The 26,620-nt window shown below is 45.1% G+C and overlaps 2 protein-coding genes and 1 long non-coding RNA gene across 8 annotated transcripts in view; 1 reads left to right on the top strand and 2 right to left on the bottom strand.

Annotated features, from left to right (window-relative positions):
• Nucleotides 1–3,829: 3,829 nt before the first annotated feature.
• On the bottom strand, nucleotides 3,830–5,497 carry LOC116965095. Its single transcript, XR_004409138.1, has 3 exons — nucleotides 5,420–5,497; nucleotides 4,678–4,757; nucleotides 3,830–3,931 (listed from the first exon to the last, which is right to left on the bottom strand). It is a non-coding gene; the product is annotated as an uncharacterized LOC116965095 (long non-coding RNA).
• Nucleotides 5,498–6,237: 740 nt separating this feature from the next.
• CCND1 (cyclin D1) lies at nucleotides 6,238–26,335 on the top strand. The gene is made up of 7 exons (XM_042784492.1): nucleotides 6,238–7,032; nucleotides 7,136–7,245; nucleotides 8,580–8,971; nucleotides 10,715–10,930; nucleotides 11,699–11,858; nucleotides 17,322–17,470; nucleotides 22,939–26,335. The coding sequence occupies exons 3-7, from the start codon at nucleotides 8,774–8,776 to the stop codon at nucleotides 23,092–23,094; spliced, it is 879 nt and encodes a 292-aa protein (XP_042640426.1). The 5' UTR covers nucleotides 6,238–7,032; nucleotides 7,136–7,245; nucleotides 8,580–8,773; the 3' UTR covers nucleotides 23,095–26,335.
• The window catches only part of LTO1 (LTO1 maturation factor of ABCE1), a 31,737-nt gene continuing 16,983 nt past the window's right edge, over nucleotides 11,867–26,620 (bottom strand). Inside the window, exons 5-6 of one of the 6 annotated variants that reach the window (XM_042784502.1) lie at nucleotides 16,342–16,397; nucleotides 11,867–14,365 (exon numbers count right to left, since the gene is read on the bottom strand). In XM_042784502.1, the coding sequence (XP_042640436.1) occupies nucleotides 16,386–16,397 (12 nt within the window). In that variant the 3' untranslated portion in view covers nucleotides 11,867–14,365; nucleotides 16,342–16,385. Of the gene's footprint in view, nucleotides 14,366–14,650; nucleotides 16,398–18,592; nucleotides 21,060–23,027; nucleotides 23,118–26,620 lie in introns of those variants that run through there. The other 5 variants (XR_006164592.1, XM_042784501.1, XM_042784499.1 and 2 more) reach the window with 5 other exon arrangements.

The following is a 26,620-nucleotide window of genomic DNA, read 5'->3' on the forward strand; positions in this document are numbered from 1 at the left end:
AGCATCATCTCCCCAAGCCCGTGACTTCCCGGTGTACGTCCAGGAAGCCTTAACTTTCCCAAGGGGTCACCTGCTTTTCTGTCAGATCTTTTAAACAGTCTTCAATCTCCATGGGTTTATTTCAGAAAAATATCAATTGGTTTGCCAGGAGACAGCGTGGTCCTCCTGCTTGTAGCAAAACCACCACAGAAGGACTGACAGAGGTGGTGAATCTAATCTTTCTGTGTCTAGTTTCAGCAAGTCTGAGGCCACCAGTGATGCTGGTGTGCCTACAATATCTTCTGCATCCCACCGTGAAGGGTGAGCATCTCAAAACACCCTGATTCTTCTCACTTGCTTTGCAGCCGGATTGATCTCAGTGACATATTTGCTTTGCTCTTCCCCTACCCTTAGTTATTGCTAGGAGGATGTAGGAGCCCATAAGCACAAGAAATAAATGCATTCTTGTCAGCGTGAGAACTGCTCCCCTTAGTTCTTTCCCCAACAGGCTGTAGCTTGTGAAATCAAACAGGGATTGCATGTTAGTACAAAAACTGACTTCAGTGTGTCTACATTGATTTTTAGTATTAACTAAGACTTTTATTTGCACTTTTATGAGAAATAAATACTTCTCAAAGTAGTTGAGGAAGTAGCAGTTATTGTCAACAAACTGCATTTGTTTTACTCCAGCATAGGCCATTTCAGGGAAGTAAACAGGAGAAGACTAATCACTTTCAGCAACAGCTACTCTCTAGATTAGTTTAGCTTGAATGTCAAACTGTACCCTTAGGCTCCAGTTCACCAATGTATTTAAACATGTATTTAATTTTTAAGCATATGAGTAATTCTGGTGCACTTATTTAAGTTTAGGCACATGTATGAGTCTTTTCCTGACCTAGCTTCTAAATCATTCGAAATCTGGCCTCATTTCCATCAATTAAAATCATTGCACCACATCATTTGATTGCTCCAGAATTATGAAAAAATATTCTCGGTATTCCTTGAGGAAGTTTTCCTGCTTTTATACTAACACTTTGCCGAGATTCCACTTCTTCAACCAATTCCAGCCCCAGTCTGAATTCAAAGTCAAAGCTGAGATTTGATGAAATACTTTGGTTATGGACAAAATATCCTCAAACTATATATAGATTTCAAGAAGGGGAGATAAGGTGGGGGCATAGCTTTATCATGCGTTTCAGGCAAAAATCTAGCCCTTCCCCTTTTCCAGATCCTCCCTTTCCCAGCACAATATTCGGGGAAATTACCTGCACATTTCAAGACATGCTGCAATTAGCACTCACACCATGATACTCATGCATGTGACACAAGCTTGCGCCTGGCAAAGACCTCTATGTATTTTGGGTTGGAAATAAGGATTAAGGTTTATCTTGTTTTTAGTTCAGGTATTTGAAGTGTTGGATCTGTGTGCCATGCCATTTTCCAGTTGAGAATCTTCATCAGATGATCTCAGCTAACTTCACCACGTTCATCTAGACATCTTCCTAGACTAATACAATCATAACTAGGGAATCCCATAAGAGCATCCTCTGAATTTTTTAGCTGCACAAAAAATACCTTCCTGACATAGTCAAGGGAATGGAGGTTTTATAAACACTGACTAAGCCTTACCATGTTCTGAATTACTGAGGATCCTATCAACAAGCAGCAGCAGACTAAGCACTTTGATAAAGCCACATAAGTCCCAAGATGGGAATCAAGAAAAACGTATATGATAAAGGGAGATTAGAATGGAATAACATCACATTTTTGATTGTTCTTTACTTAAAAAGTAGACACCGATGCCCCTATAAACTCTAGGCTCTTCCCAGGCCAAGGTAATGTTAAGACCATAGAAAATGTCATTCTTGGGAAACAAAGCATTTCTGATGTAGCTGTTACTGAAAATTGACATTCACATTTTGACATTTTTACTTTAATCCCTCTGAAATCTGAAATGTAATATACATTCAGAAAGATGATGATTCTTTTTTTTTTTTCCCCCATGAAGAAGCATCCACAGTTTAAGGTTGTAAATCTGAGCAATTTAGAAAACCATGTAAACACAAATGAAAATTAGCCAACAAAAGAAATTCAATTGAGTTAAACAGGAGGCTATTATCATGCCTTACATTCTTTTCTGTCACTATCTGTAGCTCAGTGGGGAGCAAGCCAGGTAAGAACTAACCAGAGGGGACAAAACAGCTACTTGAGGTTGTGCACTATTCCAGACACAGCAAAAAGAATATTAAACAAATAGTATACAAAGACATAACTCTAGGGTTATGTGTTTCCCCAAAGATATGCTATTCCATATTAATTTTTAATCAAATTGACCTGCACTGCAAGGAAGTAAAAAAATACCAGTTGCCACAAGCAGATCAAATTAAGTATAAATATTTCTGAAGACCTCATTATGACTATAATCTCATCTTTCAAGGTTTTCTGTTCTTCACTTCCTTTACTGATTTATGGAAACAAGTAGACCAGATTCCCCAACGCTTGTCACCCTGCATCATTATTTATATCTTCACCAGATTCGAAATGGTAGCACTCTGGATCCACACATTTGGCACACACATAAAAGTGCACACACACACACAGCAAAAAGTGGTAGAAAATCCAAGCAATGTAAGTTTATTTGACTGTAGTCATTAGTGCTATACATTACAGGTTCAATCCTGCTCCCTTTGATGTTGATGGTAATACTCGCATTGAATTCATGTGCTCTGAAAAATGCCTGAGTTTTGCAAATTTATCATTTTGTCATCTATGCTTCAGGTCAAAATTATAATCCAGTGTTTTAGACTTATTTTGAGCCAAATGATTTTTACTAAAGGTTCAAAGAATGCATACTTGTCCTTCAGAGATGTGCCAACCCACTTTACACCCAAGGAGTAAAACAGTTGAGGTTTTCAAAACGGTCTGAGGGATGCAAACATCTTGCAGGTGACTAGAACAATCTCAGCTTCCAGGGTCTTGCTGGGGCCACGATGGTGCCCACCTGCTTAGAAAGAGTTGTGAAAGTCCTCTGCAGAACTCCAGAAACAAAGGAGACTTTCTGGGATTGTTCACGCTACTGAACTGCAGCTCTTTCAGTGCAATGTCCTAAATCCTAATAATTTACAATATCCACCGCTTTTAAGCGAAGCAGGTTTCTTTCTCTCCTCATCCTCACCTTCTCTCAGCCTCTGATGGAGAACATTGCATAGTGAGATGTGTTAAGTAGTAAGAGATAAGTTCTGGTCATCATGGTTGTTCAACCAGATGTACTCAACAGTGATATTCAAGCAGTTCTGAAACAAGGCCGACGAGCTTCACAAAAATGAGACTCGACTTCAGGTCAACAGAAAGGATGAGAGAACAGGGAAACAATTTAGGCGGGTGTCAGATGTCAACAGGACTTCAATTTTGAAAGCCTATCCCTCTGTCCAAAGAACTGGGACCTTAAAGAAGGTAAGGAGATTACGGGGGAGCCAGGTGACTGATTTACTGAAAAAATGACCCCTAGAACTGCCACTGGCTTAAACTGGAGTTAAGAAGAGCTGTCCCCAGAGGTTATTCGCACCACTTTTACTCAGAGAGTATGTCACAAAGGTGTGGCAAGCACATTTACCACTTTCAAGCAGGAGGAGAAAGAGTGGACAGGGCAGAAGTGCAGTGTGTGGCTGGATAGACTTGCTTCTGGGCTCTGGGACTGCTGGAGAACAGGTGGTGGAGACAGTGACAAAAATGTGCCAGATCTCATTTGTATTTAGACCATAGAGTCCCAGAATGAACTTCTACCATCACACCTTTTTACTGCACAGAAAAGTGCACATGGATGTGTGTCGATCTCTGCACTTACCTCTCTGGAGCCAATGCATTCAGCCAGGAAGCAAACCTGCCTCCACAGAGCTAGCCCACCAGCGCAGCCAAGCTGACAGCCTGGATCAAGATTACCACTGTATCTTTTCTGGCAGAGGGAGACAAACAAAATGCAAAAAGACAACACCTAAGACAATCCTGAAATAGCTTTTCTGCAACGTGATACATATTGATTTACTGGAACTTATCAGGAATTATGCAAGGTACTCCTCAAAATTGATGAGGGCTTTGCTACTAATGAATAACACAGCACAGGGATCATTTCAGTAAACTCTCTGTCCCCCCACCCCAAGCATGTCATCACAGCAGCAACGTGTCCTGTTACAGCAACTCAGTGGCTGCTGACTTCAGTGGGAACAGAACTAAGCCTATAATCACCATAAAACATCTCCCCGTTTTTTGGTTTGTAATATTAGTGAAAAGAGAGATAAAAGGACGACTGTCCTTCAAAAACTACTACTGGTATCCAATTCCACAACAAACTTCTAACGGTATTTATGATGTGCCTTTAAATTGCCTTGCAATACTGCACAGAGGAAGTATCAGTTTGGGGAATTGAGAAAATGTTCCTTTTCTACCTTGTAAATCGAGCTTAAATGCTCTATATGTCTAAGATGTGCTTTTTCATAGCTCACAAATCCATTTCAAACACCTGCATCTACACTGGTCATTTTCATGCTGATGTATTACCAAAATGTACTGTCAATTGAGGATTCTGGGTTAACAGAGCATAGCAGAACAGAAACTGTAGCTGCTAGTTTTAAAATCAAAATATTTTCCACTGAAACATTTTCACTTTGAGGATGTTGGTGCATAAAGACATTGTCTATTCACCTTGATGCTGTCTGCCAGGCTTCCTCTGGTGCCTCGCCTTCCACTGGCTCATCTCTGGCTTGGCTGAACGTGAAGTTTCCCTTGATGAAGAAACAAAACCAGCCCTTGTTTCCTTCCTTTTTCTTCCCCAGTCCTTAGCCGTTTTGCCTTCCTTCTCCATATTCTTAACTCCACTGTCCAAGCGAAACTTGGGCCAATTTCCATCAGCTCTGGAAGGTGGCTGCGGTCTGTCCCTTCCTGTCCGGTCCCACCAGCGATGCCTCCTCACCTGGGGACACCCCAGCCTGCCGTCCCCCTCTCTGCACCAGCCTCACCCTCCCTCCCACCCAGGCTCACACCTCTCCCCGCTTTGGTGATGGTTCCCCCGCCACCCCCGAAACCCTCCATGAGCTTTGCTCCCTCAGATCCCTCCCTCCACAGGCCGCCCATGGCAGCCCGCCATCATGGGCAGAGCTGGGTGGAAACGAGGGAGAGCTGTCCTGCCGTGCACCCACGGGCTGGCGACGAGGACCCACTTCTCCAGCGATTTCTTGGAGCAGCATCTCACCCCTAAACATTTGTCCGCCAAAAGGAGACGGCCTGGAGACCTCTCTGATCCATCCAGAAAACCCGTAGCTCTGCACCAAGCCCTGAGGGTGCAAGATGGCGGGAGGCCGCACCACCACAGGGGCTGAGCCCTCCCCGGGATGCTCCCCTCACCCGAGTCCCACCAGAGCCCCCGGCTCCCCGGGGATCTCATCACCTCTCCCTCAGCGGCCACCTCGGCACCTCCTGCCTCGTTAGCGGCACATAATTAGAACCAAGCGGTGAAGGAAACCAGGCGGGAAACCCAGAGTGGAGGTGTCACAGGTTTGAAGCTGCAGCCAGGGCGGTGCTGCCGCCCCCTCCCCCCAGCCCCGCTGGTGCCGGTTTAACCCTCTCTGCGCCGCTTCCCTCCCCCGGTAGCCTCGTTGCGCGGCTTTTCGCAAGATTACGGCGGGCGAGAAATGCGCGCGGCCGCGGATCCCCCCCCCCCCTCCATGCACGCTCCCGGCGGGGGTGGCGGGATGACATCATGAGAAAGTGCCGGCCGGGAGCCGCGTCCCCGGCAGCGGCGGGCGCCGCGGGGAGGGGAGGGCGGGAGGGGCGGGCAGGAAGGAAGCGCCGTCGGAAGCCCCCGGGGGGCGATGAGCGGCGGCACCGCGCAACCCGCCCTCGTGGAGCGCCGGGGGGGGGCGGGGAGGGCGCCGCGGCGCTGGGCGCGTTCGGCAGCGGGGCGGGAAGCGGCACGCCCGTTAAGCACGCTCCCCCGGGCGCGGGCACCCCCAGGCTCCGGTCCTGGGTGCTGGTGATGGGGGGAAGGTCGGTAACGCGGGGCAGGCCTGAGCGGGGTGAGCCCCCCTCCCGCTAAGCGGGCAGGTAGCGGCGGGCGCACCGCCCCCCCCCCGGCCCGGGCAGGTGCGGGGCCTCCCGGTGCGGCGGGCGGAGCAGAGGGGGCCGGCTCGGTGGCGGCGGCTCTTGACACATTTTTTTTTCTTTTTTTTTTCCTTTTTTTTTTTTTTTTTTTTTGACCAGTCCCCTTTGTCTCGGCGGGACCGGGATCTGCCCGATCCGCCTGGTAACAGCCCGGCGCCCCCATTGGCTCACGCTAATGGCCGCTTCCTGCGGCCGCGCCGCCCCGCGCCGCCCGCCGGGGGCTCCCCCGGGCCCGGGGCCAGCGCCGCGCCCCGCCGGCACCCTGCTTTTGTGAATGAAGCACCGGCCTCGTGCTGAAAAGAGGGGGGTCTAAAAAAAAAAAAAAACCAAAAAAACAACAAGCCCCCCTCACCAAGCCCACCCCAACCGGGAGGGCGAGGATGGCAGAGGTGTGGGTGCTGCGTGGGGCTGAGAGAGGGAATGGGTGCTCCTGGGCAGGGCCCAGTGATGCGGTGGGGAAAAATGTTTGGAGGCACGTTGCTGGCACAATCCAGGGGACTGGCTACCCCAAGGGCTTGCCCTGCACCCCCCAAACCAGCTGCTCCCTGGAAAGTTGTCGGGGTGAGAGAGATGCAGGGAAATCGATTAAATAGGATCCCCCATTTCTGCATCGCAGGCAGGCCGAATTCTGGTCTGGGAGTGCAGGGTCATGGCGTGTTTCTTCATTAAAAATTAAAACGTCCCTGGCCAACCGAAGTTGTGAAAACAGAAGTGCATGTCCTGCGTATGAAGCACAATAGGCAGGCGGAGGGACGCAGGCAGGGGACAGCTTCCTCCGCTGAGAAACCGTCCAGATTCGCCCCAAAGGCTGTGGCACACAAGGGGAACTGAGATCCCCGAGGCCTCCAACGTCCTCCTAACAGAAGAACACAAAATGGAGACAGACGGTCAAGCGAACGGGTAAACTAGGAAAGATGGGCAGATGTATCATGCAAAGAGATTACGTAAACACTCAACTGTGCAACAACATGTCCTGTGATCTTTGGCACTGCTTTCCCCGCAGGTCATGCAGGAGAGATGCTCTGTGACTCCATGGCATGTCCTCCACGGCCAGGAGACCCTTCTGCTGCCCCGATGCCTGCCCGCGACGGTACCGCGAGTGCTGTGCCTCTGGTAGGTATTCCTGCTCTCCGTGCTGCACCCAGGCGATGCTAAAGCACCGAGGTTCATCCGAATGCTCAGGTTTTGAGGGGCAGGCAGGCAGAAGGCAGCGTGAACCCCAGTTTATGGCCTTCCCACTTCTCCCCACTCCACTTTTGTGCAGGACATGCCGTTTCTCCCATGCAGTGGTGCATTGGCTGCACCTCCGGTATTCTCCAGCGGGCCCCAAGCCCCCCAATCAGCCCCTCGAAAAGTTGAAAAAAGACTTTTTTTTTTTTTTTAATTAGAAACAAAGCAAAGCGAAGTGTTTTCAGGTACAAGCAGCTCAGCCGAGGAATGGGAGTTATTTACAGAGGGGCCCCACGGTTGCATGTCACGCGTGGACAGGCTGTCCTGGCAGCGTGGCGTGTCGGATGAGGCCCCGGCAGGCTCCGGTGGCTGCCGGCACCTCCCTCCTCCCCAACCCCCCCCCCCCAGTTCATCTCCCCGTAGGTGCTGGAGGAAGCTCTGGCCACCATTTTGCTGCTCTGCTGGGATATTTTTTCTGGGTGGTTGTGAGCTGTGGGGGTGGGGTGCCGAGTGCGGCCTGCCCGGCGTGCACCGCCGCCGACTGCAGCTCGGATTAGCTATTGCCTTGTCCCCTGCCACCTCTGTGCCCCTTTTGGAGGGTAAAACCTTCAAAGTGAAAGGAAAGACTTTAAAAAAAAAAAAAAAAAAAAAAAAAAAAAAAAAGCACCATCTTGGCACAGGGCAGGGAGACCCCAATTCCTTTAAAATTCCAGCGTGCAGCGAAACCATCTAGGCTGGGAAAAAATAGCACTGAGGAAATGGGAGAAAACTCTTCCCTTGGGATCAACTACAAAGACTGGGAGTTCAGGTTGGGAGAGCGTCTTTTTACACCACAGATAGCGCAGGTATGCATCAGTGACGGCAATAATAATAATTGATAACGAACAGTGATGCACTGGTGCTGCCCTGCTCCCCCTCCGCGGCGGCCCCAGTAAAATAATCCCAACCGAGTCTTCTTGTATTTATATCCCTGCGTGTCTGTGTGTGGCCTAGCCCCATTCATCATTTGGCTCCCACTGCAGAACTCGCTCCATTTTTAAAATTATGCATGATACACTGAAGAGACAATTTGGGTTTCCCCCACCTCTCCCTTGCCCTTGAAGAAAGCAAGCCCTTGTCTCATTTGCATTTGCATTAAAACCCTGCTCTCTATAAGCTAAGCAAAGGGGAAGGACTTGAAGCCTATGGGATGGCTTTAGGGCTCTGCCCCTTGCTTTTGGTTCTGTCTCTCTCTCTTTCTCATTCTCTCTCGTGCTTTGATCTCTGCTTAACAACAGTAACGTCACAGGGACTATACAGGAGAGTTTTGTTGGAAGTTAGAAAGTTTTGCAGCCTCCAGAGGGCTGTAGCAGCAGTAGCAGAAGCAGCAGAAGCAGCATCCAAGGGACTCCTGGAAGGGGAAGAGAGAGAGCGAGCGAGCGACTGACTCAGTCCTGCTGCAGAAAACTGCTTCGAGACGACGGAGGCAGACATGGAACATCAGCTGCTGTGCTGCGAGGTGGAGACCATCCGACGAGCCTACCTAGATGCCAACCTCCTCAATGACAGGGTGCTGCAGACAATGCTGAAGGCGGAGGAGACCTGCTCGCCCTCCGTCTCCTACTTCAAGTGCGTGCAGAAAGAAATCTTGCCATATATGAGGAAAATAGTTGCCACTTGGATGTTGGAGGTTTGTATCATGCGGGGATTTTCTTTTGCAAGCTTTCGCACCGCAATGAGTTTCGCCGAAGAGCTGCTCCCCCCGCGCCATCTCCTGCCGCTCCCGCCCCCCCCCCCGAAATAAGTTCCACGGCGCGGCACACGTTGCTGTGGCCTCGGAGGCTCCCGCGTGGAAACGGGGCGTGGGGGGGGGGTGGGGGGAGAAATGCGGAGCGGGGTTCCGATCGCCGCCGCCGCGGTTGCCGCTTCTTTCTCGCCGCTGCAGCGGTCGGGGCCCGCGGCGGAGGGGTGGCGGATTCTCCCCCCCCCCCCAAACCCCCGTTTCCCCTCCCCTCTCCCGGTGCCCCGGCACCTTTTCCGGCCGTCGGGGCGAGGCGGGACCGGCGGAGGGGAGCGCGGGGCCGAACCGCCCGGCCGTTCCCCCCGGCTGCCGAGCCCCCGGCCGCGCCGTGCGGGCCCGCCGGGAAACCCCGCCAGTTAATTTTTTTGAAGGATTTTATTTTAAATTAATATCCTTGTACACGTATGCAAGTAGCTGCCCGTGCCAGTATTCTGCGCCATCTTTGTTCTTTTATTTGCAAAGCAAAAGTGTTTATTAATGGGGAGAAAAATTAAGAAAGTCCCGGGGAACAAGCCAAGGGTGTGTGTTGCGGGGGGGAGCGGGGGAAGGGGGCCGGGGGAAGAAGGTCGGGGGCCCGGGGACCCCGCTGGGGCTGCGGGCAGGGGGACCGGCCGGAGGGGCTCCGGCATTTCTTGGGGGAGTTGCAGGGTGAAAGTTTCTTTGTTCGGCGCGAAGAGAGGCTGGAGCTGTGGTCACCCCTCAAAGGCACGCTTGTGCTGCGGCGGCGATCGGCGAGGTCGCCTGAGAAAAGCGAGTTGGAAAGGGCCTCGTCCCCTAGCGGGACACGTTTGGGGGGGCTCCCAGCGGGACCCCCAGGAGCTGGGCTACATTTTCATGCTTTTTCGGAAGCCCTGGGCGCCGGCGATCTATTTTTAATTAATTTTTGAAAGCGCAGCGCCCTGACTTGCTCTGGGAAATGTCGCGCCCGGCTGTGCTGCAGGGCGAGAGAGGGAGGCGGCGAATTTCACTTCGGGGGGCCTCCCCCGAGCCCCCCAGCAGGACCATGGGCACGGGGCTCGGTAAAGGACCCCCACCGCTTCATTTTCAACCTTTTTTCAGAGCTCAAAGAATTTTTTAAATATTTTTAAATATTTTTTGAAAAGATGACGTCTGGGGAAATGAGGCTGGACGCCACCTTTGTGTCTCGACCAGAGAAGGGGAATCGGCGGCAGAACGGCGAATTAGATGAAAAAATAAAAGCGAAATAAATCAATCCGGGGGCAAGCCCGGCTCTGCATCCCATTCCCAGGCACGGGGGCTCGCATTTTGATCCGTTTTCCTTTTTCTTCCCTTTTTAAAAATTTGTTCTAGGGGATGGAAAGATGGGGACAGACCTCCTCTTCGATTCCCTCCCCCCCCCCCCCTCCTTTTTTACCATGAATCGCCTACGGATTTCTAACGCCACATTTCTCCCCACTTTGTCACTCGTGATTTTCATATTCTTTGATGCCTCAGTTTTTCCCTTGTTTATCCGTTTTCCCCAACTGCATTTTCCCCCTTCGTCTCCTTCAACCTTGCCCTGCAAATGCAAAGCCTGGGGGGTGAGGGGGGCAGGGAAGACGAGGCCAGCGGGACAAGTCTAGATTTTGCCTATATTAAATTATTCTTCAACGATCTCTCTCCTTCTTCCAGGTTTGCGAGGAGCAGAAGTGCGAAGAGGAAGTTTTCCCCTTGGCTATGAATTATTTGGACAGATTTTTGTCGTTTGAACCCCTCAAGAAAAGCCGATTGCAATTGCTTGGAGCTACCTGCATGTTTGTGGCTTCAAAAATGAAGGAAACGATTCCTCTGACCGCAGAAAAACTGTGCATTTATACAGATAACTCCATTAGACCCGACGAATTACTGGTAATTTCACGTTTAATCACCTCAGGAGGAAAAAAAAAAAAAACCAAAACAAAACAAAAAAAAACACAAAAAAAATCATAACAAAACAAACCCCAAACTAAAAATGCGGCTTGGGGAAGCACCCCAACATTGGGGCAGGCGGGGAGGGGGCTGCCTGCCCTGCAGCAGGGTGCCGGCGGCGGGTGCTGGAGCTGCACCCGGGGCCGCTGGAGCTGGAGCCCCGCTGGGAGCGGAGCGGGGCCGCTGGAGCCCCGCTGGGAGCGGAGCGGGGCCGCTGGAGCCCCGCTGGGAGCGGAGCGGGGCCGCTGGAGCCCCGCTGGGAGCGGAGCGGGGCCGGGGCTGGACGCGGCCCTCCCGGCCCGGAGCGCAGCGGCCCCCGCGGCCTGGCTCGGCCGGACCCCGGCGCGGCGCGGGCGCCCCCTGGCGGCCCCGCGGGGGGGCTGCGGCGGCCACTTCCCGGCGGGGGGCGGCCCGGACACCCCCACCCCCCCACCCCCCCCAAACCCCATCAACTGCGGCGGGAGCACGGCCTGACACCCCGCTTCCACCCCCCCCAACCCGCGGTGTGAGCACCGGCTGATCCCACCCCAACCCGCGGTGGGAGCACCGGCTGACACAGCAACCCCCCCCCCCCCCAAGGTGGGGAGCAGGGGCTCACCCCAGCTGCGGATAGTGCTCGTCCGACCGCGTGGGAGCAGAGCTAACCACATTGTCCCTCTTCTCCTTCCTCTTCTCTTCTTCCCCCTTCCCTCCCTCTTGTTTTTGCAGCAAATGGAGCTGCTGCTGGTGAATAAGCTGAAATGGAATCTGGCTGCAATGACCCCCCACGATTTCATTGAACATTTCCTTACTAAAATGCCTCTGGCAGAGGACACCAAGCAGATCATCCGTAAACATGCTCAGACTTTTGTGGCTCTGTGCGCTACAGGTATGAGCCCTGCACGTTAAGCAAAGCGTGTTGCTCCCCAACACGCACCTACCCCCTGGCTTGTAAAGCTTCCCGTAGCTGTGGTCTAAAGCGAGCTCACAGAGCTGTGGGGAGGTAGTTTAAGCCCTGATTATTGCCCCTTGTTTGCAGAAGGTGGATTACGTTGCAGAGGTAAGTGTTCTCAGGAGGTATTTTGCTTCTGAGTTGAGTACGTGGTGTCGTCAGGGAGGGAGAAGTACCCTCCTCTTTGTAGCTTAGCCGTGGAGTCGCAGCTCAGCGTGACACGATTTCTTCACCTCCGTACACCCGGTTTTATGTGGGGGCTGTAAAAGGCTTACTGCCCGTACGGGGAATCCCTCCCCATGTGGATTCATTCTTAAGACAGTTTTTAAAGGCGGAGGGAGATTGTGCTTGTGAATAGCTCTGCGTGGGGGTTTTAAAACTTCCCTCTTCAAGTTGCCTCTTCCCCCCCTCCTCGGTGGCTGGTGGATTGGAGGAGGGCCACGCGGCACGGAGGCTTTGCTGGCACAGGACCGAGCCGCTGCCATCTGCACCCCTCCGACCACGTGCTGCGCTGAAGCCATGTGCAGGGCCGGCCTCCAAAGACTCCGACTGTTGGCTAGGCCAGGTTTGCAGAGGCCTGATCTTTGGTTTCAAGGGCACCGTGCGTGCGCGCGCGCTGGTTCTTTGATGTTCCGTGTTTGCGTGTGGACTGTGTGTGTATGCGTTTGTACATGTGCCGGCTTTACCTGCTGAACCCTAGCAAGTGGGAAGGAGAAAAAGTTGTAGAAGAGTCTTTCTGTTCTTCAGATCTCACTGCTCCCACAGGACAGAGTGGAGGAGCAGGGACAAAAGAAGTTCTAGAGGGAAGATACTCTGTTTAAACAAAACGTGTTCAGCGCGTTTTCTTTTGTATGGCGAGACCAATCCAGGAATGGCAAACGAATAAGGAAGAAAAAGCAGCCAAAGCAAATGTTCTTCTGCAGTAGCATGTAAAAAGGAATGCCAGATACTCTGTTCACACTGATAAAACTTAGTGTAAAGGCGATACAGTGCTTTAGGAAATGCTAATATTCAGTAGCAGTTGTGCTAAAAAAGGAGATCAAGCCTGCATTTGGACTTGAGAAGAGGTATCCACACTCGAAAACCTCGGTGGGATGTGTGTGGTCAGTGGCACAAATTAATGTTGTGTAGTTTATTTCCCAGAGATGGATTTGGTATCACAAGATTGAAGGAAGATTGCAGGCACTCAGAAGAAAAATTATATTTCACAGAATCGCCCCTACTGCAAGGCCTAAAGATAGAATGACCAAACCATAAAAGAGAAATTTATAAAAGCTGGCATTGCTCTTCATCTTGGGCCTAACATCAGCATAATGGGCAGTTGGTAAGTTAGCTTGCCTGGAATAATGCTTGGTGTTCAGAGCGCTACAGCCTTCAAACTACCTGCAGCAACATTTTGGGAAAATCAGGTGTAACTCTCCGTGTGAGATTCTACCAGATAAAGCTGCTGCAACTCCGAATGTGTGATTTGCAAAGTTTGAAGCTTCCTCCACTGTTAGCTAAAAAGAACAGCTACCTGGCCTCCCCTTTGAATGTGGGGATGTTTAACCTAGGTTGTTGTGTTGGCAATGACAGGGATGAAAACAAGAGTAGTTCAAAGGTTGGAGACTTGCTAAGAGTCCAGTACTTTGATCCACTGTGGGTGTTGTTATGTTTCTTTTAGGAAGCACATCCAGAGCCTTTATTTAACACTGCTAGGCACCACAGCTGGAGAATGGATCAGTAAATGAGAACCATGTTCTGGGAGTTTTACGTAGCTTTTAAAAAAGCAGTGCTGAGCTCACCAGAATTGGGGCCCTCTTCAGCTCCCTACTGAAGTTGGGACTATTGCCTGGGGAGAGAGCGCTCAGGAAGGCTGCCACTAGGCTCTGTATTTTTATTGTTATTTTTGGATGTCAGGATTTTCTCTACCTCTTGCTTTCCTTATGACTTCTTTGTTGGCTAGTGAAGATCACATGTGGCTTAAGTAGCATCTGGACTTTGCTTTGCTGTTGCTGGGTTGTGTTGTATTTCCCCTTGCCAAAATGAATCTAGATGGACTGCAAATGCGTTGTGCTGCTTGGATGCTGTGGGGCCTAATCCAAAGTCCACTGGAAATACTGACACTCGCTTAAGTGGCCTCAGGGGCAAGTGCAGTATATCCTCTGCTTGATGTACAGCCTGTGTCCTCTACTCTAAGGGAAGGTCTCCTAAGAAGAGATGGCGAAATGATGCTTGCTTAGAAAATAAAGTCTCCGCCAGTTGGCTTAACAAGGTGAAGGCTGTGGAAGTGTTTGTAGATGAGTGTGTATGTGTTTGCTCCAGAAAGAGAAGGTTACACTGCAAGGTGAAGTTGAGGGGAATTCCTTCTAAGCTCCCTCTTCGGTTGTCTGGCTAGTAGCAGTGGATTTGTTTGATTTGGTTCAGTTTTGAAAAATCCATTTTCACCAAAGGATGTCTTTGTGCTGTGGTAGGTTTGGGAGAAAAAGCAAAAAAAAAAAAAATTACCAGGGGTTGTTTGAAGTTAACACATAATTGAGCTTAATGAATGGGGCTTTGGCATGGCCGAGCAAGGCAGGGAGAGCTCAAAAGGAAGCAGGCCTCTTTTGGCCCAAGTTAAGACCAGTGTTGAGGGAGAGCTGCAGCTCTATACAAGCATAACAATGAATAGCAACAAATATTGGAGCTTCAGCATTTCATTATGTTCCTCTGGTTATCAAAACATACCAGGCTCCTTTTATATTATTATTATTGCTATTATTATTGTTGTTGCTTTCCTCCTCTCGGATGGAGAAAGAAAGATCCCGCTTTGAAACAAGCGTGTTACAATTCTCCTATTCTCTGGCCTTTATAAAATTGGAAGTCTCAAGGTATGTGACCAGTTGGAACCTGTTGCATCTTGCAGCAAGTGATTTATGTTCGCAGTTTTGATTTGCCTCAATGAAAAGATTTTCATTCATAGCCCCCAGCTCTCCAGACGGATGGAATTGCTGCTCCATTTAAAAAGGAAAAGGGGTGACTCGCCTTGTTAGGAATTTTTTTTAAAGCGCTGCAGCGCCTATATGCCTGCTTTGTCCTCCCTTCAGGGTGGCTGGCATTCTTCTCTCTCCTCCCCCTCCTCTCTCTCTCTCTCTCTCTCTTTTTAACAACGCTGAAGTTGTTTATTCTTTTTGGATGAAGTCTCAGATAGGCTACTGGGGATGTGTGCTTCAATTGATGGGGCCCCCTACCCCATTGTGGCTGTGTCAGGTCTAATTCATCTCACCGAAGCCCCCTTGTTCCTGAGCGCTCAATAGCGCAAGATGAGGCGATGGAGGCTGACAATGATGCCACACTCTTCACTTGGGGGCATCCAATTACAGGCGAGAGGGGCCCCCTGATTAATATGCTGAAATTAGTGGCCTCTGCCACAAATAATTCCTTGTTGAGTTGCAACAAAAAGGCAGTCCATGCTGCTTGTCTGGAGTGGTTATAGGGACAGACACAAACTGGTCATTTAAACTTCATTATCACTTTTCCACCTTGGAAAGAATGAGGGTGTGACTATGAATTCCTGTTCTTGTTTACTGCTCCATTTAAAAGAAGAATGCAAATATTAATCCAAAACGTGATTCTATCAGGACAGACTCATTAAACTGACACATTTTGGTCATGTTCTGTTTGTGGAGCTTGGTAAATAGTGGCGTAAACACACTGCCCACTGTACCCCTCTGAGCAACCCAATCTTGGTGGAATTCATGCTTGCCTACTGAAATCCCTCATTTCTGAAGTCCACCTGGGTATCAGTATTTCAGTTAGGGGACTGGCTTTGGAATGTGAATAGTGTCATTAAGCGGTCTGGACAACTTTGATTTTGGGGGCTGACACAAGCTTGCTAGAGGGTTGGTGTATTTATATCTGCTTGGAAATGGGCGGATTAGGAAAAGGGGGTAAACTAAATTTTTTTTAAAGCACGGTAACATACATGAGATGACTTCAGATCACGTGCGCCTTTTCTCTGGCAGTGCATCACAAAAGTTGGGCCACAATTCATTGTAGCAGTTTAATTTCGAAGGTTCACAGAATGCTGGGCAAAATGCCCCTTTGAAGGTGGGTATTGGTCAGGGCTACAATGGAGTGTCAGAGGTATATGAATAGATTCAGAGAGAGGACTTTCATAGAGTCCCAAAGTCTTTAGTTTCACTGGTAAAACATTTACACAAAAGTTATTTTATCATAATAAAGGAGATGCATGATTTAATACTTAAACTGTTCCACTGAGCCCTCTAAGCTGTCCATTCCTTTGATTTCATTCAAGGGTTTGACAGATGGTTTATATTTTTTCAGCCCAGAGGAAGTTGTATTCTGATAAAAGCTGAAGGAATGTATCTCAGGTTCTTGTGTATAATGTGGCATTTCCCTTTCTTCCTCACAAAATTAGACGTTTACTTGTGCCACTTACTTCCTTTGTTTCTGATTCTCCTCCAAGGTGTACACTGCCACGGATCAAACGCATTCCTGTTCAGCAGAAAGTCTTGGCATGAAAATGTGGATTATTCTTATTAAAAAAAAAAAAAAAAACAACAAAACAAACAAAAAACAAACCAAAAACATCCTAAATGGCAGAGATAGCCCCTTAAGGAATCATGGGAGTGGCTTTGTGGAGAGACCTACAGCAATGCAGTCTGGAAGGGGGCCCAGCCTCTTGTCAGCATGGTGTCACATCAGAATGTAACTGATTGTCCGCCAATTCTTGGGACCCCCGTCACTTAGTTATGCCACATTTACATTAAGTCCCTGTTGCCAGGATGGATGGCAGCCACTGACAAGAGACTAGGTTGAGACAAAGCATTTTTAAGATGAAACCTTAATTTAAATATGGATTATCTGCTTCCTGACAGGGTTAAGCAGTCCTCTTTTTCTTTTTGTTGATGTTCATTAAAGCTATATTCCTTTGAATGTCAGTGCAAAGGTTTCTGCTTTAAAGGCCTGGGGACTCCTTGTTAGAGTGCACCTAGGATCTGATCATGTGAAACACCTAGGAATGTGAACAGGTTTTCTCAGATGTATAGTGCCACTGACACCAGTGGCATTATTCACTTTATTATTTTTCACAGTGGCAAGTATTTTAACATTTGAAGAATGGGGGCCCTGCTTATGATAAAAATACCTCAAAGTGATGAATGGCCTCCCAGGCTTAATGCTAGGAAGGGCTACTCACTGAAGTACAGTTGTTTGTGTGGATAAGTGTTTACAGGTTTGGACCTGTAGCAGTTTAGAGCAGGAGGCACCTTTCTGCTCACAATTTTCCCTGCCTTTTCAGATGCAATAGTTGGCAGCTGAAGCCATGCTGGTAGAATAGTGTATGTGTATGGGCAGGCTTCTCCTAAAGCAATCATTTCAGTCTTTTTTTTTTTTTCTCTCTCTTCTTTCTTCATACAGATATTAAATTTATTTCAAACCCACCTTCCATGATCGCAGCTGGCAGTGTGGTAGCAGCTGTGCAAGGCCTGCATCTGGGGAACACTAACACTTTCCTCTCCTATCAATGCCTCACACATTTCCTATCACAAGTTATCAAATGTGATCCGGTAAGTGACTCTTTCTCTCGGTTGATCTCCTGCCTTAGAGTTTAAGAATGAATGCCTGCTTACTGCATAGTAGTTAATCTGACAGTACATCTTGATAAAAGTCAAACCTCAGAGTGGGTTTTTGAACGTGTTCTCTTGTGTCTGTCCCAGTTATTTAGCTGTCGTTACATCCATTAATAATCTGTGATTACGCTGCTGCAGTTCACTGATAGGAATGCCACATCCAGCTCTAATGTTTGTAAGAGAGGCGTAACTGACAAAGCAAAGGAAACTCATTGATTTAGGACGTAGCAGAGGTTGTGTTTGGTTGTAGGTATTTAAAGCAGGAGTCTGTGTAAAACAAAACTTTGAAAATAAGACCAGGAAACAGTTACTGAGACCTTGTGGTATCTCTGACCTTATCTTTGACCATTCCCGAGGCCTTTTACTGTGCCAAGTGGTGTGAAAAAGCCCTTCTTAAAAGAGTTCTAATGATCTAATTTGGTTTATTACGTGCTAGATCTGCACAGTAGCTGGTATTGAATTCCTTTTCGGAACAAATGCTTGTCCCACGACTTTCTGACAAGGTAGATGGTCCTCACAGGACTCTCACTTTGCCCTGCAGCTTCCAGGAGATGCACATCAGTAACTAGTGAGCAATAAACCTTTCATGAGTGAATGGGCCAGGAAGGGAGCCTACAAGGAAGACCTAAAGTCAATGATCCATGTCATAATGGTGTGTGAAGTTGGGGCAGAGTTGAGCTTTGTTTTGTAACAATGTGGAAGACCAATAAATAGATGCTTTAAAAAGGTTCTTGTGAGGTCTCCAAGCCCTGGACAATGAGTCAAATAAAGACAACTCTGTGGTTAGTGGCAGAATCTTTGAGATGCTGTTAAATTATTTTACATGTTGATAATTTAAATACATAGAGGACTGTACTAGTCCAGACACTGCAAAATTAGGCTCTTATAATTGGACTTTGTTGACAGGATTGAGTGATTTCTGGAAAGATGAATGCATCGTAATTAATTATTCACAAAAGAATATTTTACTTTTGATAGACTGTGTTGAACAATTGTTGACAAATATGATACCTTGGTTTATTATTTTGATCACTTTGACAACACCTCAGTATCGAGCACATTATTTTTGTCATATATATTACTGCAGCTAAAGTAATATGCATCCAGTGCTGAAGTGTTAAATACTGTAAGAACTTCAAATGCTGAAATAAAATGCTGCTTAGTTTGGTATGTATGTGTAATGCTTTTAGTCAGTTTGTAAACAATGTAGATATTTCAGTGTGGTTGGCCACTATCCAGTGCAAGGTATCTGAAGCAGGTACTGAGGAAAAATACTAGGCTCGCTATCTGTTCTGACAGTATCTGATTCAAACATTATTTAATCATTCCTGATACAGAGCACTGAAGTAGATTCTCTCACATCTTTGAGAACAACAGCATGTCTGTATGTGCCTTGACTTAGTTGATGACAGAGCTCTTTTAAAAGAAAATGGGTTTAGCAAGGAGAATTCTTGTTTCTTTTTTATTGTCCAGAGTCACTGCAAGGCCACGATCTGTATGACCTGAACTTAAAGTTAACAGCTTTAAAAGGAGTATCTCTCCTCCCACTTTCATTGCTAAATGTATTTATGTGTTAGAGCAGCTAGAGTTAGAAGTAAGGATTTGGTATAGGTTGTTACAGAAAATGAGCATCATAAAGTTGTATGTATGTATATGTATCCTGTTGTGTTTGTAATGGAATAGGGGAACAGCATCTTTCACTGCTATTGCTTTGAGTAGAGAAAACTGCTTGGTCTCGTACATACCTGATTCCCCTTCACAGGGAATTTCCCGTAAAATGTGCCTATGTAATCCATGGTATCAAATGCTATTCCTGTTATCTTACATGAAGTTTGTTACTCCACAGTGATGGTTCCCCCTGTCAGACCACACAAATGAATACACTTTATATTGGATTGTCTTGAAATATTAAGAGCGTGCATTATAACAGGGCTAACATTCTCCCTGATTATCTATTAGCTAGAGCAGCTGGTCTGTTGGATTTCAGGTTATATAATTACACTTTTTTACCTTTAGTCTCAAAGAAAGCTGAATCTAAAGTAAAATGAGTATCACCTGATTGGAATTCCTTTATGGTTCATGTTTACGTTGGTAGGAGTCCAATTTCCCATTTTGCCTTTGATCAGGGGTAATTAGAAGTCAGATAATCACAATTAGAAGTCTTGGGCTGTCTTCCATCATTCTATTCTTGACCCCATCATCCAAACAGATGGAATTTTACCTGACATTCATTTCCAGGCCAGAAATTTGCTAAACTAGATTAGATTGGGTTTCCATGCTGTCTGTTCGTACATTGGAATTCGTCTCCTGCCTGCCCCTACTCAGAGGCACCTTCAGACATATGCTTGTTATCCAGAACGGGTCAGGCAGTAACAAAGGATTTCCAAGCAATTTCTTTTTTGTTGTTGTTTCCTTTAGTATCTGACCCTGGAGTCTGATCATGTCTACTGTGTGTGTTAAAGGTATTTGACCACATCAGTTAAGCTAGCAAGTTTTTTTTTTTTTTTTTCACTGAGGAGTTTAATTAATCCAGGAAGGGTTTATGACCTTGAACAAACTGTGGGCATTGAAAATTTGGGTAGTGAAGCAGAAAAGTTGTTGGGAGAAGTTATCAGAGTAATGCACAAGTTTTGTATTTGCTGTTCAGTGTTGAGAAGTACTGAGAGTGAAAAAAGCTTTGATGAGGTTGTTCACAGGGAATTTTATGTTTTGCAGTTATTTTTGCTAGCTCTAATACATTCCTGCAGAGAAACTAGTCATCTAATAGTAATTTGAATAAGAAATTAACAGAAATGCCTAAAACATTAAAAAAATACTGTTCATTTAACTGCAGCTTAAGACATAGTCTGTTCATGACAAATTGTAAAGATTATGTTTTAAAAAAATAGTTACAACATACTGTACTCTGAGAATCTCACAGGGGAAAAAAGTCTGTGGTCAAAAATTATCTTTAAATTACATAGTTCTATGTAATTATTCATGACTGGACTCCAGAGGGAGAAGAATAGGTATTTATAGAAATTCTTTTGAATGGTTTGAGTTTTCAGAGCTCAAACACACTCTATGCAAATGGTTAGGATTAAAAAAAAATAAATAAAACCAACACCTAAACACAAAAGCCCCACCAAAACCAACCAAACAATCCACCCTCCCCAAGCCCTGCCAGAAAGCTGACTGGGTTCATTTTGCTCTGAAAATAAATTGGCTTTCAGTTTAGAATACTGAACATGCCACCTTGTTAAAACAGAATTACCCTTAAAAGTGCCTGGGTTTGTAAAACCAAAAATACCTAGGCCTGTATTCATGTACTGCTCTTTAATACATCTGGTTCCAAGGGTGACTGAGGTACATGGTACAGGGCAAGCAAGTAGAATCCTTAGTCAGGATTGATCTGTCATATCTCGAGAAGAGGTGAAAGGACTTCATAGAGATCTTACTGTGAAGGCCAGGGGTATGTAGGAGCCAACGGCATGATGACTTTAGGATATGAGGCGTTTCTTTTTGTCATTTAAAACGCTGTGTGTCTCTGTCAAGAGGAAATATTACACTAGGGTTTAAACCAGAAAAGGTCATAGGTTATGTGTTTTCAGTGAGCTGTAACTGATGGTCTGATCTGCTTAGAGGTAGGATTAACCTCCCTCTCTCTCAGAAAGGACTTGCAGAGAATTGTTTGCTTGGGTTTCTAATCTTATTTTACCCCAAATGCCATGTGCCCTTATTGGTGGCAGAGGAGATTCTTGTGGTAGTGGAATCAGTGAAAAGCTGGTAGATCACACAAGAAGCCTCTGAATGAAGGCAGAATTGAAACTGGGAAATAAAGAAAACAGCAGGCAGGTCACCCTCTCAGGAAAACAACATTCATTCTCAGTCATGCACATCCTAACACTTTTGACGGCAATTTATCATGGAAGACTGGGTTCACCGCAAGGGCTAACACATGTCATAGGTTAAATCAGAAAAGGCAATACTGAAAGGAAACTTCAAAGTCCTTAATACACAGAGTTAAATATGTTGGGGAAAAAGCTTACAATGTTTGTTATGAAGACAGGAGTAAACAGCACGCTGGAGGAATTTTGGCAAAATGTCCTGTGATTGTTTTGCCTATTTACGGTACCATTTCTGTGTCGTTGCAACGGACGTACGTGGCTCTGAAGAACACAACTATAACTAGCAGAAAGTTGGACAGGTTGAGCTAAGAGGTCTTCCCCAATTCGAATTGCTGTGAATTGATCAGTAAAATTGGATATATCTAGTCATGATGTGGTTTAATGCCTGGGGGAAGTTACCTTTCCCAACCATAGACATAATCGTAACTCGGTGCTTTACGCATTTGGTTCACACCAAAGTCTGTGCAAGTGGCTAGACCCCTGCATCCTCTTGAACGCTCAGTAGGATTCTGTGTGCATTCAGCTATGAGAAAATGCTTTTGAAGCAAGGGAATGAGATCTCACCCTGACTGAGAGTTCAAGGTGAATGCAGTAGCAAACTAAAAGCTTGGCAGCACCTTGTAATGCATGGTTATGAAGGTGTTTAGTGGTGCTTCTGAAAGTTCTCTCCATTTTGGGGTCATACAGTGTGGTACATTTTTCTGTTCAGATGCCTTCTGAGTTAGAAATCAGTTATCTAACTTGAGCTGCACACTGCTGGACATAGCAGCAGTGCATATCTAAATATGTATATGGCACTTCTATCTAAGAACGTTGTATTATTGGAACTCAGCCTGGGAAAATCACTGTTTATGACCATCACTTCTAGTAGACTGTACTGCCGAAGTGTTTCTGTGGTAAAAATAGAAATCATGGACCAACTCAGACCCCAGCCCCATTTCACATCTTTGCACCTCCACTCATTTACTTATGACTGATTCACAGTGCTGTCCAGTCAGACTGTTCTATTATTTCAAAAGGTATAAAGTACAGTGAGGTAAGATAGCACGCATGTACTCTTACAGAACTGCTGTGTTAACAGCACAGGCAGAAAAGTAGTAGTATAAGCTACAACATCTTGTTGTGTCAAGGTCCTGCCCAGGTTAGCTACTACATGTGTCCAAATCGTAGTGGAGCATCCGTTGCATTCAGTTACAGACCTGTGGGCTGAGACGAGGAACAAAATGGCAGGCATGGTCTGTCCAGAGGACCATGTGTGGAGATGCTCACCTAGACCATTGAATAGAAGACTGTGAGAGTTAGTTGCTGAAGTCTGGATCTAGCATCTTGCAGAAAATGGGGTAGCTCATCCAATCCTTTCACTATTCGGTGTTTATCTTGCTCTTTTCAGTCTGCTGCCCTCCCAAATAACTTGATTATGTTTCTCGTGCTTTTTCAAGAAATGGTATTTGGTCTGTGATCTTACTGTTTTTCTAAAGGACTCTGGGTCTTTTTCTCCTTCCATTTCATCTTCTCTAGGATTGTTTACGAGCCTGCCAAGAACAGATTGAATCTCTCCTTGAATCCAGTCTACGTCAGGCACAGCAGCACAACGTATCTTCAGAAACAAAGACTGTAGAGGATGAAGCAGACCTTTCCTGCACACCTACTGATGTGCGAGATGTGAACATTTAAGAGGACTTCTTCTAATGGGTTTGCTTGGCAAGAAAAGCAAAGAAAGGGCATCTGAGAAGGAATCAGCATCAGGAGCTCCCCCCCAGAAACCCTTTTCTCCCGGACATTTTTATACCAGAAGGGAAAACCAGTCTTGTTATATTTTTTCTTGCTCTGTCTCCCTTCCATCTGTGACTTCAAACAAACAAATAAACAAAAAATACCCCAAAAACTGTCTTAAAAAAAAGAAAAAAATAGTATTTGCATTACCCCCAGGGGTTTGTGCTACAAAAATAGAGGATTTTATACAATAATAATCAACTAGTTTTTATATTAAAGTGTTCTTGTCTGTATGTTGTAAAAATAGGCATTAACACACGAAATGTCTCCAGGGGAGGTATTAGATTTGATTTCTTACATATAAAACAAACCAACCAACCATTTTTAAAGTAGAAGAGGGCTTTTTTTTTTGATAGTAAATGAATTATTCTTTTTTTTTCTTTAAAAAGCATAGCTTTAACGCAGTTCTAGGCTTTTCTGTATCTTGCTTGCTTATGCATTTAGTCACTTTATAATTCATCTGTAAATGTTTATTTTATTTCCTTAGGTTTTTTTTTTATCCTCTTCACCTTATAAATGGTTAACGTAACCCATAAGTTAGTGTATGTTAGTATGCAGCATTATTATATGTTAATCTTTTTTTGTGCCTGTGGATTGCCTGTGCATAAGGCATTTGTAGGGTTCCAGCCTAGCATTGTTGGGAAAGGCCAATGTACTACTCATACGATACTCTATTATAAAGAGAAACCGAAATAGTGACATAATATATTATATTTTTGTAATCTTCATATTTTTGTAGTTACCTGTGTAAAAATGCTGGTCTGACCCCACAGATACTCTGCCTAATTATGGTCAGGTTCAATCCACAGTTCAGTCTTTTTTTTTTTTTTTTTGTTTGTTTGTAATATTCTAAAACCATTCCATTCAAAGCACTTTCAGTCCATTAGATATAGGAAATACATTCTTTTATTGTGTGGGAATTTTTTTTTTTAATGGAATGGTTTGGAAATATATAAGTGCTTGTTCGCAAACTTGGAATTGCAAAGCAAGTGCATTTAACTATGGTGTTAGAGGAGAGGTGATTTTTTTTTTTCCGAAGGTTGTGTTCCAGTGAGAGAAATTGCATTCACAAATTGCCAGGATATCTTCCTATCCTTTTCTATAGAAAAGTTGAAGTTTAGAATCCTTTGGTGCCAACTCATCTTTGTAAATTAGGGGCCTTAAAGGTTCACATATAGGACACATAGTTTAAGGATTGTCGCTAGATGTTTTACAACTGAAGGTTTTTAAACACTAAAATATATAATTTATAGTTAAGGCTAAAAAGAATATTTATTGCAGAGGATGTTCGTAAGGCCAGTATGATTTGTAAAATAATGCAATCGCCCCTTTTTAAAAAAAATCTTCCTACCCTTGATGTTGCAGTTTTAACACAGCTTATTAAAGAAAAAAAGGACACGCTTCAAAGAACAAACCCAAAACAAAGCAGTCTATTTGGCCCCTTCCTGTACATTTTCAAAAGCAGTCTAAGCATGAAAAAAAAAACGCCATAGTTAATAGATATGAAAATTGGAGTACTTGAAAGAAGTTCTTATTCCAGTATATGCCCCATTTTTTTATTTAGCTACAACTAGAAAATTTGCACATCTTGGCTATGTATCTTTTTATTATTATTTTAGAAAGTAGCTGAAGGGACGTGGACATAGCTGTTGAAGTTGATGCTCGAGGAGAATGTGATGGTGAAACGTATGTGAGAAAACTGCCGCTAAGGTGTTGATTGTAAAAAAAAAAACAAAACAACAAAAAAATGAAAAAAAATTAAAAAAAAAAAAAAAAGAAAAAAAAGAGAAAAGAAAAGGAGTGGATGCTCCATTTTTATTGAGCTGCTATGGATAAATTCCCAGCATGGTTTGAAAAAAAAAAAATTAACATTGCTTTTCTGTATCTTTGTCATTGTGTTTTGCTGCTATTTTGTGGATCATTTTTTTTTTTGTTATACAATGTCATATACTGCCATGTTATAGGTTTTAATTTTCTCATAGAAAATTATATTATTGACATCATTTTTTTGTAGATTTTTTATGTGATCAATTTTTACTTAATGTGATTACTGCTCTATTCCAAAAAGGTTCCTGTTTCACAATACCTCATACTTCAGTTAACCGTGTCTAGACCAGGTTTTAATGTTCGTACACAGTGCCTCATAGTTCTACTGCAAACGGAAATGCATCGAACGTTATTCTGAATGGGTCTCGCGATTTGCAACTAGGTTGCATTAATTTAAAAACAGCAGACATTTCAGAAGATCAAGTAATGTCAGTTTTTTTGTTATGCATTTTATAAAGCTGGATTCTTTGTCTGATCTGGGGTTTATTATCATAGTAGTTTTTAAGCTGTGTTATTAGCCACATTGATATATGAAAGGTGCATTATAATATAACTTTTGTATGCCACCTGATGTGGTTTCCCATCATTTAGGACACATCATTTGGTATGATAGGTTATCTTCTGGAACTCTAAGTATTTTGTGTGTTTAATCTGTTATGATATACTAGGTTTTTTTTTTGTTTGTTTGTTTTTTAATTATAGCATAATGCTAATTTAAAAAGCCTGTAAATCTCATAAATAAGCCAGCTAACAGAGTTGTATGCTGAAGAATAATCTAGCTGTTGCCTGTATGCTGCTAAACCAAAACAGAATTAGATCTCATTTTGAGGCAAATGCAGTTAAAGATCCTACATAGTGCATAAATAAAGCATTGCAATGCTACTAGCAGTCGCAGGACCCAGGAGGACCGGATACATTCTGTCCAAATTTCAGGAACATTTCTTACTGCTTACCTCATAAAACACTTCTGTTCGTGGCATCTCTGTGTCTCTGAACCAAACATGATTATTGAGTTAGTGCTTGTTGGTTATATTATGTGTTACACTGAGTGGCAGTGCGTACTGCAAATTTCTTTAAAATATTGTATGTACTAAAAGGCCAAATCCCGGTAAGTGGGTTCATGTGCCAACAGAGATGCTTTATTTGTCACATTATTATAACAATCTGTAGTAAGCAAGCAATTCAGATTTGTACATGTTTATATTGTACTTATTGGCATCACTGGTCTGAAATGCACATTTTCACCAACAGACCTGTAACAGACAAGTTTCCAGCAAAAAAACTAAAGTCTAGAAATAAAATCGGTAAAACCCAATGTCTGCTTGTTGTCTTTTTTAATTTGCCTTCATGAATGCTGAATGGTAGTAACTACCTGATGCAGTAAGTAAACCACATGACGTTTTCTGGTTTTGACTCTGTGCTTTAATAGCTGCAATTCTGAAAACCTTTTGTCATTATTTTAGGAAACCGTAGGCGTTTTTAGCAATGGGTAGGTGACTGCCGGTCACAGAAATGTGTATTTTTAAAGAAGAAAAATAAATTCTTTTGCTGAAGACTTTCTTTTAAACATCTAACGTAATTGCTCAGAGTAAAATACCAT

The sequence above is a fragment of the Tyto alba genome, unplaced genomic scaffold (genome assembly GCF_018691265.1).
Source record: "Tyto alba isolate M040663 unplaced genomic scaffold, T.alba_DEE_v4.0 Super-Scaffold_8, whole genome shotgun sequence".
Classification (NCBI taxonomy): domain Eukaryota; kingdom Metazoa; phylum Chordata; class Aves; order Strigiformes; family Tytonidae; genus Tyto; species Tyto alba.